Raw genomic sequence first — 13370 nt, 5'->3', positions numbered from 1 at the left:
TAGAACAAAAATCGGGCATATGAAAGGACAGAATATAGCTTTCTACCTGGATGGAATGCCAAATGCTGTTAGTCATCACATAATACTGTTTTTGATGTGAAACACATCTTAGGCCACACCTTGGGGGTGAACTGCAATGGAAATCACCATGGAAGTGGTGCACTTACCTAGCGCAGCCAAGTTCTATGAAGAGGAGGATCATGGCCTTAATGGTGGACCCTTGCCATGCCTGACTGGAACCTCCTTCCCTCTCCCACTGCTGTCACTGCCCCAATGAACCTCATGGGAAGGAGGAGGAACTCACCAACTGTTATCAGAGTGCATGAAGGGAAGCAAGGGTTGAGGCGGGTGGCTCACAGGAGTGGTGGTAGTGGGACTGGCCCTCCTAACTCAGTCAGGCATCCAGCTGTCCCTTCCCTGTCCTGGAATGCCCTGACGGCAAGGAGAGGTGGAGGGGCCCGGGCTCCCTCTGCTTCTTTTTCCGCTGTTTCAGGTGCCTCCACCGCCACACAGTCTGAGATGAAGAAAAGCCACTTCCTCCCCCTTGATTGGGAGCAACAAGCAACAGATTGTCCATAATGCCTGTGCTCCAGGCAGGTCTCCTCTTCCTTCTCCCTTCCCTCACCTTCCCAGAAACAGATATTCAGAAGATACTTGAGCCATCCCTCCTCCCTAGGCTGGGCATTGGATGTTGTCGTGGCCCTGAACTGCCTCCATTTCCTGTCCTGGAGGCATGAGGCAAGGACCAAAGTCTAACAACAAGTCCCCCACTGCTTTGCTATGTCCCAAAAGTAAATCTTGTCCCACTGCAGACCAGTGGACAATGGAAGATTTATCTTACCATGAATCTTCCTTGGTGTTTCAGGGGTGGAGCAGTCTCTGAACTTGCCTTATTTTTGCCCTTTCTCTTCCTGGTGAGATTTGCTGGGAGTTTCTTCTGATAATCTGTGTTTATACAGATGTGTAAAGATCCTGCGGGATTTTTCAGTATTCCGCAGGACCTGTAAGACAGAGTTCTTCAGACAGGTCTATCGTTGAGGCTGGGGCTGGCAAGGTAGATCGACGTCCCCCCCCCTGGGGGTTTGAGTAGTACATCATAAGACCTCCTTCTCCACCGTACTTGTAGTGGGGGTTGGGAGTGGGTTTTCCACCATGTTGGGCTTTTTAATGTCTTTTAATGGGTGTTTTAATGGGGATTTTATAAGACGCTGTAACCTGCCATGAGCCATGGGTGTGGTAGATGAGAGGAGGGAGGGAAGGTTGTTAATTAAATAAAATAAATAAATACATGCAGCTTTATTGTGTTCAGTTTACCTTTTCAACTATTTACTGGAACTATACTGTTTCAGAACCAGACTGGGGATCTGAGAGAGAAGCCCCTTCCCTTCCAGGAATCATACAAATATTAGAAATTCTGCCTACTAGTAAAGGTGAGCTTCTCCCAGAAGCAGAGTCTGCCCCATCCCTGGACCACTGAGAAGGAAGATTGGTTATGAGATCAATCTTCCATTCAACCCCTTCATCTTCAGTCTACTGAGGTGATAAACCTTTACCTGAGGAGTTTAGGCTAGAAAGGAATACCTTAGACACTGAAGTCTTGTAAAGGTGCTGTGATTAGTGTTATTAGGAGGAAAGAAAGATGGGGTTGGAGATAAAGAGAAAAGTAGAGCATGGACGAGGCAAAGAGTAAAGACAGGAGACTACTTGTGCATATTTCCTCACTGCTTCTCCCTTTTTGTGAAAGCAGAACAGTATCTGGTCATAAACAACTGTAAGTGAACTGTGGATTGGTCCACTGAGAGGAGAGAACTGAACTTAGATGCATAAAAATGTTTCCTACTACATGTTGCTTTCCTCTTTCTGTGTCTTTAGTCCAACTAGAATCAGATCCAGACCCCCTTTGTTTCCATGTTAGTAAGCAAGGTTTTGTCTGTTTTGTCGAAAAAATTGATCTTTAGCTTGTTTGATGTAAAATGACTCAATTAAACAAAACCAATCATCAAGCATTAATTTGAAGAGTTCCAGTTAATAAAGTACTTAATGTACCATGTAGACATGGGTGTGGTAGATGAGAGGAGGAAGGGAAGGTTGTTAATTAAAATCTTTAAGTTTGGAATCCTCCTTGTTCCATGTGAAGGGTCAAAGTAGAAACTTCGCCAGTATAACAAAAGATTAACATTTCACTTCATCTCAGGTTTACCTCATTCCTATGTCACTGATTATTTGCTGTTACCATCAAATAATTCTCTTAGCTCTATTTCCTCAAAGTTAGTTTACTGTCAACAGCATTTTTTGTGCCTGTACAGAGTTTTTTCATGCAAATCCAGGATAAGTTCCATCATGAGAGGTCTATAATACAGGGCCATGAAGGACATAAGCAATTATTTGCAACCAAGACCAAATTGCTGATATTTATTTGCAGCATTTTTGGTGTAAAAAAATTAAGATTCAAGGCATGGCTACAATATTACTTACAGTATTATTTAAAATTTTAATATAGAAAACGATTATTATAACCCAGATCCCAGAAATGAGAGCATCAAAGAGTCTCAGTTCATATAAACACCAACTGGAATAACCTGGTTTTACACTGCCTCCAAAAATCCTGTGGCAAGGTGATGGCTTCCTTACATTCTTGGGACACCTATTCTACCACATAGATGCCATCACAGTAAACGTAGATCGTTCTAACCTGTCTGCAAGAAGGAACCTGTAATAATAATAATAATAATGTTATACCCCCTTTTGCACTGGCCAAAGGACTCTCAAAGTGGCTTACAGTAGCCTTTCCTTCCTCTCTGCATACCATACACCCTGTGAGGTACAGTATTTGCTGCCGTATAAGACTACTTTTCCCACCTGAAAAACATGCCTCCAAGTGGAGGGGTCGTCCTATACGCCGGGTGCACTTCAGTTGGGATAGACATAGCTGCCCATAGTGGCCCATAGTACTGTAATGTAATGTAACAAACTCTATATCAGTGGTCCCCAGCCTTTCTGAGGCTGGGGACCGGCAGGGCAGAAGCTTCCCGGGCCGCAAGCTTGCGGCCTGGGAAGTTTTTTACTGCGGGGGGGGGGCGGGGAGAGGGAGCCACGGCCCTGCGCCATGGCCTTCGCGGCCCGCAGGTTGGGGACCACTGCTCTATATTTTGAGTGGAAATGTTGGGGGGTCGTCTTATATGCCCAGTCATCTTATACGCCGGCAAATACGGTAGGTGAGGCTGGGAGAGCTCTGAGGGGAACAGCTTCTAACAGGACTTTGACTAACCCAAGGTCTCCCATCTCACTGCATGTGGAGGACTGGGGAATCAAACCCAGCTCGCCTGATTAGAATCTGCCACACTTAAAAACTATACCAGCAGAATGGAAGCAAAGATGTTTCCTCTTCTTCCTTCTCTCATATCATTGGAACTTAGAGCATAAGCTTCTCGGGATAGCGATCCACTTGTTTTGCTTATGTTATTGTGTCAATTATCATGTTAATAATGAAAGTTAAGGCTTACCTTGGACTTTAGACTAACCAGATTTGGATTTATCTTTTTAGATAAGTGAGTCTCCTTTGTTTGTTCCTGGTGTTTGGGGACCGTACTACTCAGCAATGGTGCCAGGGTTCTGGCTAAATGAAGGAGGGCAGAGTGCTACAGGAAAACTGGTAATGTTTGGCTTTTTTCTTCCCAATGAAGAACTTGGAGTGTCTTAGCAAGAATTTTAGCTTTCAGCATTAAGCTGAAACACTGTTTATGCCCTGGGAAGAGGATAGAATGACTTTGAGCAATAGAGCCCAACTCTGCTGCCCTACTCGGGCACTAAGCTATCATTGGCAGAGTCTGAGTTTCTATGCCGTCGGCTGGCAAGGCAATAAGAGGGATCAGTGTTCAGATTGTACCCAAGAGGAAGCGTGATTGCCGCCCCGTTTAAGTGCAACCTGCTAACTGGCCGTACACGCAGCCTGAGACGTCATTCCCTGAAGTACCTGCACCTGGCGCTCATCTGCCTTGACAGCGTGCCATCAGCCAAGTGATTCGCTGGCACGCTGTGGAATCCACCCACTGGCATTGTCCCCTGCGCTCCAGCCAACTGTCTGGGCTGGACTGAGGTGCTGATGCCAACAGGGGTGTTACTGGGGTAAAGGGCAGTATGGCTGCCTGGGTAGGACTCATCCTGCCCGGGGCTCGGATCGTACCCCAATTCCTCACCACTAAGCCCCACCTATTCAGCCAACAGCAGCAGCGGTGCAGGTGATGCAAGTGCAGATGAGACCAGCACGAGCACAGATGAGTCCTCCATCAGTGTCGGTGGCCGAACCACAGGCATTTACGCGCAGCTGCAGCAGCCAGCTCTCTCCCACCCTCGGAGGCGATCCCCGACCACAAGAAGGTTGGGGACCACTACCCTACATGACCTAAATGTTAATCCACTAAAAGGCTCTAGTCAGCCTCAGAACTGACATATTGACCATGCTCACAGGAGGCTTGTGATGGACAGAAACAGTGGCGTCTGCTGCTTCTTTCCCCTAATACCTGCCCTATGATATTGATTACCCTAACAAGTGGTTTAGGGCAGTGGTCGCCAACCTTTTTCAGGCTGGGGACCGGCGGCAGCAGCGAGGGTGATTGCCTGGCCACTTATGCAGCGCATGCGCGGCCGAAAACGCGCAATGCACATGCATGGCAAAAAATGTGCAGTGCGCATTCATGGCTGAAAACACGCATGCGCAGCACTTTCTGTTTCGGCCACGCATGGCGCATGCACGTGTGTGCGGCCCTGCTTCCCTCTCTCCCCCTCCCACAGTAAGAAGCTTGCCGGGCCACAAGCTTGCGGCCTGGGAAGTTTCTTACAGCGGGGGAGGCGGGGAGAGGGAGCCGCGGCCCAGTGCCAGGGCCGCGGCCCGGTGGTTGGGGTCCACTGGTTTAGGGGGTCACTGATATTTATTTATTTATTTATTTATTTATTTATTTATTTATTTATTTATTTATTTATTTATTTATTTATTTATTTATTTATTTATTTATATACCGCCCTCCCCAGAGGCTCAGGGCGATTTACATTGAACTTATGAACCATACATCAAACAATCTTTGTTAATAATAATCATACAATAATATTAATAACAGGGTTGTAACAGTATAACAATATAATATAACAGTACAACAATGAAATAATGCAATGGCACAACAGGTCCAGAGCACTCTGGTGGAGTTCTGGGGGGGGGGAGGCAGGGGCCCTTCATTCGCAGTTGGTTAGTTATGCCTGGTCTCAACCAAATGCCTGGTGGAAGAGCTCCTTTTTGCAGGGTCTGCGGAACTGTTTAAGCTCCGTCAGGGCCCTGATCTCCTCTGGGACCTCATTCCACCAGGTGGGGGCCAGGGCAGAGAATGCTCTGGCCCTGGCTGAGGCCAGGCGGACTTCTTTAGGGCCAGGGACCATTAGCCGGTTGGTGGCGGTGGAGCACAGAGCTCTTTTGGGGGCATAGGCAGGGAGGTACACTGAGCCCTGACCGGGAATGGCCTTGAAGGTAATTACCAGAACCTTTGATAGCATCTGGGCTATCAGGTGTGTTACCCAAATAGGAGATTTCTTGAATTTGGATGGAGAATTAGCAAGTTACTTGGAGGCACATATCTACAGTAAGCGGCAGGTAGCTACAGGATCTCTATCTATGTATTCCAGTATATTCTTTTAAGAAACTCTACACAAACCAATTCAAAGTAAACTGGACTGTTGTTTTTATTAAGTAGAATTCAAAGAAATAAAAGCACACAAAAACATGTAAAACATACAATCAATGAGTCCATGGAAAACAAGGGCTTAAAAGGGGTAGCATTTTGGGGGAAAGAGACAATATTTACCTATCATGATTTTGAGAGTTTCAAGGAAACAGCAGCAAAACAACCAGTATTACACAGGAAGAGGAGACATACCCACAGAAAGTCCCAGAGTATTCACACATGGAAGATGAAGACAGGGTCACATGTAGAGGGAATATGCAGAGAATCCCAGAATACAGATGGATGCTAGGTGTTCTACTTTTAAAGGAAAATTGTAACCTTGGGCTAAGGCTGGAGTACTAGCCCCTATGTACTTGATGTCATCTCTTGTCTATGTTAAAGCAACTAGAAACCCTGTGTTGGGTTTATCTGGTGTGAAGACAAAGCCCAGGATGGAACCTCACAGAAACGAAACAATGACTGTGATTGCTGTAATGGGGTAGAGTCAGAGATGTTAATGTGTCTTGATGACTCCTAGATTCCAGACACTTAGCCAGAGTTTCCCATTCCTAGTAGTTGTCATTGCAGCTGGGTTTTTTAAAACAATTTGACCAATTGATAGCATACAGTACAATGTGTGTTTTTGGAACATTTCAACATCTCAACATTTTTCTTTAAACCCCCCCAAGAAATTATATGTAAAATGATTTATCAATTTCTCTCTCTCTGCTTCTTAAGATAGAGCATATCATCCAAGGACATGCTGCTTTCCCAGAACTACAAACAAAAGCTGCAACCAGGTCACCATCTTTATTTTTTGTTTACAGTCTTACTCTTAGAAACATTGTTTTGGTTGAAAATAAAAAACTAGTTCAACTGAAATATTCCAGCTTCACTTGATTGCAGGTTGTGCTATTTGTCATCTTAATTTCCTTCTCTTTCTTTACATACTTATACTTCATACTTCTCATTATACAGAATAACCAGTGCTGTTGTGAACATATCCACTTGAGGACTGATTTAGTGGAGCAAAAAGGGTGCAACTCTTATCAGTATTTCATGATGAGACTGAGAGAAAATTAATTACTTCTTGGTTTTCAGCAACCCCACAGTTGCTGTTACACCCAGATATGAAGCTGTGTCTTAGTAATCGGTATTAGAAATGACCATTTACAAACCATGTTTTCAAGATGAGCACAAATGATAGCTTCCCAGTTTGGAATTGGATGAAAGGGAAGAAATTGGAGGAGGAATGGGAGGGAAGGAACACATACGCCTGAAGCTCTTTACCGATTTGGTCATACAGCAGCCTCAGTCCACAGCTGTTCTATACATTGTAATAATCAGGATTCTATATGACACATCTGTAGTAGGGGGTTAAAAACACTGACCTGTCTTAAATGATTGTTTTATATGAATCATCAATACTTGTAAAATGCTTTGAAAACTACCACAAGCTATGTAAGTTTTTATCTTATATTCTAACTAGCATAAAAGCCCACTGTAGACAAAATACAGCGGGCTCTAGTGGCCTCTCCTGGGCAGGGCCGTCAGCGTGGAGAGTGCAAAAGTGGCCATGGGGCTCAGGGGGAGGTGGTGAGCATTCCCCCTCCCCCTCCCCCGGAGCCCTGTAGAGGGCCTTGGAGCCCATTGCAGGGTTTAATGGCGAGGTGCAGAGTACTACAACCTCCCTCTCCACCTCTGTCCTGTCTCCAAATCTCTCACCATTTTCATTGCTTTCCTCTGGACCTGCTCCAGTTCATCTATGTCCTTCTTCATTGTGGTACCCAAAACTGAGCACAATACTCCAATTGAGGTCTAACCAGAGCAAAGTGGTACCATCGCCTTGTGCAATCTGAACACTATACTTCTTTTAATACAGCCCAAAATCCCATTTGCCTTTTTAGCCACTGAGTCACACTGCTGACTCATGTTGAATGTATGGTCTACTAAGATTCCTAGATCTTTTTTGCACATACTACGGCAAGACAAGTCTCCTGCATCCTATATTGGTGTATTTGGTTTTTCCTACCTAAATGTCCCTATTGAATTTCATTTCATTCAGTTTAGTCCACTTCTTGAGCCTATCAAGATCATCCTATTATTCTGATTCTGTCTTTTGTTGTGTTTGCTACTCCTCTCAGTTTAGTATAATCTGCAGATTTAATAAGTACCCCCTCTAATTCCTCATCCAAATCACCATTTATAAATATCTTTAACAACACAGGACCCAGGACAGATCCCTGGGGCACTCCACTTTTCACTCTTCTCCTAGAGGATGCTGAACCATGAACAAGTACCCTTTGGGTTCGATCTATCAACCAGTAATAGGTTGGTGACTCCTGGCCCTTGTGAGATGTACCTGGCCTCGACCTGGCCCTGGCCTCTGCCTGGTGGGATGAACTCCCAGAAGAGCTGAGGGCCCTGAAAGAACTCGTTCAGTTCAGCAGGGCCTGTAAAATGGACCTCTTCCACAAGGCGTTTGGTTGAGACCAGGCTGAACTGGAGGAAGATCTCCCCCCTCTCCCCCGCTGCTCCAATAACCTATTACATTGTCTCGGGATTGATTGTAGAAACTGATGGCTTGGTGGGATAAAGGGTTGCTGGATGGGAGCTGGGGGTAGGCTGGGGAGGGTGGTGGCATTTTAAATTAATGTTTTATTGATATTATATTGTAATTTTAATTATTGTTGTTAGCCACTGTGAACTAGCTGGCTAGGAATGGTAGTTTAGATATCAAATAAATTAATAAATAATATTTAATCAAATTGTCCTCAGTATCTATATAATTAAAATGAACTTAATTGGATGATGGTTTATAACAAGGACTTGTATTCCATTTCTACTAGGTTTCCCCAGGTTCTTGGGTCTTAGTAAACAACCAATAATATTTTCGTAAATGTCATCAGTGTTTTACATGCTTACTAGGTTTGTTCATTCATTCATTCATTCATTCATTCAGCCAGCCAGCCAGCCAGCCAGCCAGCCAGCCAGCCAGCCAGCCAGCCAGCCAGCCAGCCAGCCAGCCAGCCAGCCAGCCAGCCAGCCAGCCAGCCCCTAAGGGCTCAAGGTGGTTCACTTGAAACGTAACAAGAGTAGTACATCAAACAGTGGTTATAACAAATGAAAGTAATGACAATAAACAGGGAAGATAACAATCCAACAGACCCATGGTTGGTCAGTTCAGTCATATGGTTTCAGGGGCCCAGTAGGTGCTGTTTCACTTCAATTGACCTCAACCAAATGCCTGGTGGAGGAGCTCCCTTTTGCAGGCCCTGCAGAACTGTTTTAACTCTGTTAGTGCCCTGATCTCTGGAAGCTTGTTCTACCAGGTGGGGGCCAGGATGGAGAAGGCTCTGGCCCTGGCTGAGGTCAAACAGACTTCCTTAGGGCCAGCGATAACTAGCTGGTTGGAGGTGGTGGAGCACAGAGCTCTTTGAGGGGCACAGGCAGAAAGGAAATCCCTCAGGTAATTACCAAAACCTTAAGCCTAATTCAGAATTCTTCTGGTAACCAGCGCAGTTGTTGGAGAACAGGCTGAATGCAGGACCTCCATAGTGTTGCTGTAAGGACCCTGGCTACTGCATTCTGGACCAGTTGTAATTTCCAAATCAGAGTTAAGGTTAAGCCTGCGTAGAGTTAATTGCAGAAGTCTAGTCTAGAAGTGTTCATGCAAAGATGGGTATGATAAAGGACCAAAATGGTAGGGACCATGGGGTCGCGATGGGTCGGACATGACTTGCACCTAACAACAACAGCAAGTCTAGAGGTGACCGTCATGTGGATCACTATGGCTAGGTCAAGTTAGGAAGTCTGATTGCATTCTCTTTTTCAGTGGAAGACTGGGATAGTGTGGGTAGGAATTAAATGAGGACACTGAAGAATTGTAATCTCTGTCTAAGCTATGTATTTTTCCTCTGAAGAAGTTACATAAAACAAATATTAAAGTATGAGAATAATGATATGAATTAGTTAGTTTAATCTCTTCAGTGTGCATTTCATTTTGAATGATACTTTCAATAGCAAACACATGTTATAGCTTAATTGAAACAATGTGTAGCTGAATGCATAAATGCAGAGCATAAATATACAGCTGCAAGGAGGTCATAAGTCAGAGCAGTAAACACATGCCAAATTCCCTCAAGAAGCTCATTAGTATATAAATGCAGAGGCTAAATGAATATCACTACTTAGACCTCCAAAACAGAGACAATAACCAATCAATTGTAATTAGAGGAAGATGCTCACACTGACCTACCTCCTGCAAATGAGGGTGTTCCAGAGGATGCAAACGCAAATGTTGTTCCTAGAAATTTAGAACGCATGGTAATTGTAAGTCATAGTAGCGTGTTCAGCTGGCATGCCAGGCAGTACAGGCTGTCCAAGGCTAGATCACAATTCCCTCTAATTTCACTGGAACATAGAGGGAAGTTTACTTTCTTTGGATTTCATCTCTGGGCATATTCCAGAGAAAATTAAGTACACGTAAATTCTACTGAAATAAATGGAAATTAAGCATTCTCTGGATGGCACCCCAGGTTTCTAATAGCTGCGCAACAGCATTTGCATTGTGCCATAGTCTTAAAACATAAGATTATTTTCATGAGCAAGTCCTGTGATTAATTCCACATGCAGATATTGCATGCCAGGCTCATGTGCACAGTTGCTTTCCAGAAGTCTCATGTACTGGAGTCCTCTTCATGAGAGTTTTCAAATATGAAATGCCGTCGGTGAGGCTACCTGTTAATATAGATGAAATCACTGAGAATTGGTTGGAGAGTTTGCAACCAAGCTGCTACCCTAATGCTGAGATGAGACTCTAATGCCACATCTGACCATACTCCAGGTGGGCTTTCTGATGATTCGAGCATGCATACGTAGGCGTACTTCTCAGCCAGGATGTTCAGGGAACAACTTCTGTCACTTATTCCCAGCCCCTCCCTGTTTTCTGCTCTTTTCCCTTGCAGAGCTCAAAGTATATATACGTACTTGAATGGTCACCTGGATGTGATTAAGAAATCCTTGCCTGTGGGTTTCCTCACTGTTGATTTACATGTTTGGCCAGATTTCCATGGCAACAGATCTCCCCTAGCAGATCTGACTCTAAAGGGCATGGTAAGTCTGTCTTTGCAGAAGGGTCAAAACAGAGTAAGGAGGTAAAATAAATGCTTGAAATTAGTGTTTTAAATTTTCTTTAAATGTTTTCATCACTAATCTTTAACACTACTTCACTCTCTTATATATTTGGGAAACAGCCTCCTGGGAGGAGACTGTCCAGGGCCCTGTCTGTCCAGGTCCATCCTGATTGGCCCTCCCCCTCCAGCTCCCATCCTCCCTCCTTGCCTGCTGGAAGCCTTGTGGCTGCAGCCTCCATTGTCGCCCATGTGGAGAGGCAGCAACAGGGCTTTGCGGCCCGCAGGTATGCTCCTGCTGGGAGGGGGGGGGGCTTGCAGCATCTCTGCTGGCCACAAAGTCCTGTCGCCGCTGGCAGAGGTGGGCTTCCCACTCCCTTTAGCCCGCTTTGCCGCCCAAAGGGAGCTGCGGCCACCCTCTCATGCCCTTCTGCCTGCTGCCCATTTCAAAGTCCATTTTTAAAATGGGTTTTGATACTAGTATAAAATAAAATAATTCTGTAAATACTAAAATTTCAGATCGGCAAGAATGGTATTCTTCTTGTTTTTCCTGCAGGTTGTTGGACTGACATTATCTCAAAGCCTTGATGATCTTGCTCTTCTGTATTTGGCCACAATTCAAGCCATTGCAGTAAGTAAATTACACTGCAGTCCTAAGCAGTTAAGCATTTCTACTAAATTCGATGGACTTTGAAAGCTGTAACTCTGTTTTGGATTACCCTGATAGGAAAGCAAACTACAGTGTTCATTTTTATAACAATAAAACATATCCAGTGTTATAGATTGACTATACCTGTTTTTGTAACAAATTTGTAATTACCAGTGTCTTTATCATAAGGTAAGAATTACGTAAATTTCAAAGGGAAGTATAGAAATAATCACATCTCCATTGCTAAAGAATTGGAGGGGGGAGAGAATCTCAACATAGTCTAGTTCCCTAGGTGTTTCCCCTCAGGATTTAGGTGTTTATATCATTGTGGGAGATTGCCCCTAAATTTTTTTAGTGAGTTCTTTGTAGGCCTGTCTTTCTTATGAAGTTGTTGCAATAAAATTTTTGAGAAGAGAGGTTCTATTTTACTGAAACCTTTTAAAAATGTCAAGTTGATTATTGTGAGAGGCAGTATACTACTAGACTATATTTACACTTGGTTGCTGTATTTATAAAAGGCTCCTCCTGTTAAAGGAAACTGGGCCTCTTCTTCTTTGGCACATTGTGTAAAACTCAAGACATTTGCCAGCTTTTGGGGAGCAGTATGTCACTCCCTTTCCTGTGACTACTTTAGACACTGGTGACAGGGACAACTTTCCCAATGAGCAGATAGTAGGTGGGGAGGGAATGGCAGAGGAGACATTATATAGAATTTAACTCGACTCTGGACATGCTCTTCTACAAGGTGTGAAGGATTATCAAAATAAAGGCCTTCCTGACCTCATCAGCTTCTGACTAATGAAAAAAGTAATAGTTGTCAGGATTTGTTTAATTTTGCTTTAGCTTTTACTTTCAGTAGCATTTTTCAGCAAGCAAAACATTCTGGCATTCATAAACATTTTGACACAGTGAGGTCTGCAACTGGTCTTTTACTTGCATCTTTTACTTACATCTTGATGCCTGATAGATAATTTCAGTCATTAGTCATCATTGTATAATTGAATTCTATTTAATTGAAATGTAAATCTACAGCCTTGCAAACATGTTACAAAAGCAATGTAAGGCCTGGCATGGAAATGAAATTCTTTCGCTTCCTTCTGCCCAGTCAGCCATGTTTGAGTGTTACCTTGGAAAGCACCAGTTGCTACTGTTTTGTGATGTGGGTTACAAAAGCAGACAGGCAGTGGAAATTGCTTTTACATTCAGCATCATGGCAATCCATAAAGTCTAGCTGGTAAGAACAGACTTTATGAATGCCATTTACACTGTTTTTGCATTACTCCTAACAAAAACAGGATTACTCTTATTGAACCTGGAATATATTACTGCTAGTCCTATTATTGCTGAGCTTTAGTCATGTAATACCAATATACTGGGTACTTTTATACTACCCCCTTTAATTTAAATAAGAAATGCAATCACTTTCTTGGAAAATGAGAACGGCGATATTGTTTCATGAAAGAGATTACAGTCAACAACTTCTCAATGCCAGACAAGTACCACAGAATTATTCTATGCTAATGAGGTGGAAACTAACTCAGTTGGATATCCTGGGAAAACCTTTTATTATTATCCAAGTGTTTCATTGCACATTATTGCTATGTGATTTTAAGTTTAGCTTCTTTAGACCTGTTTTGCCTGTATCAGATTTTAGTGATGATTGAAATCTGCAATATAAAGAGAACTGATTATGTCTTATTTTTTTCTTGATGGTTCTTCTGTTTGTATCAGCAATACAGTTAAGGCAACAAAGAATTGCGTTGGTGAAAACTTGTCATTTTCTGTAACAATCAGGTTTTAATTTTTGTTTTTGTGATGCTTAGTGCATAGTTTTAATTTTTGAAGAAAGCTATAATTTTCTAGAGGTTTGTAACTGGTTCA

At 43.5% G+C, this 13370-nt stretch overlaps 1 protein-coding gene across 9 annotated transcripts in view; it reads left to right on the top strand.

The window, feature by feature from the left end:
* Nucleotides 1–13370, top strand: part of FGGY (FGGY carbohydrate kinase domain containing) — a 479871-nt gene that overhangs the window by 374730 nt on the left and 91771 nt on the right. For all 9 annotated transcript variants that reach the window (XR_013230268.1, XR_013230265.1, XR_013230266.1 and 6 more), the window contains 4 exons: nt 3545–3652; nt 6447–6508; nt 10676–10823; nt 11397–11471. Coding sequence is in view for 4 of the 9 variants with exons in the window: in XM_077333557.1 (XP_077189672.1) it covers nt 3545–3652; nt 6447–6508; nt 10676–10823; nt 11397–11471 (393 nt within the window). In the remaining 5 variants the exon portion in view is untranslated. The remainder of the gene's footprint in view (nt 1–3544; nt 3653–6446; nt 6509–10675; nt 10824–11396; nt 11472–13370) is intronic.

Source organism: Paroedura picta, chromosome 4 (assembly GCF_049243985.1).
Source record: "Paroedura picta isolate Pp20150507F chromosome 4, Ppicta_v3.0, whole genome shotgun sequence".
Taxonomy (NCBI): Eukaryota; Metazoa; Chordata; class Lepidosauria; order Squamata; family Gekkonidae; genus Paroedura; species Paroedura picta.
The sequence above is the reverse complement of the archived record's forward strand: the minus strand, read 5'-3'. Positions and strand labels throughout refer to the sequence as shown.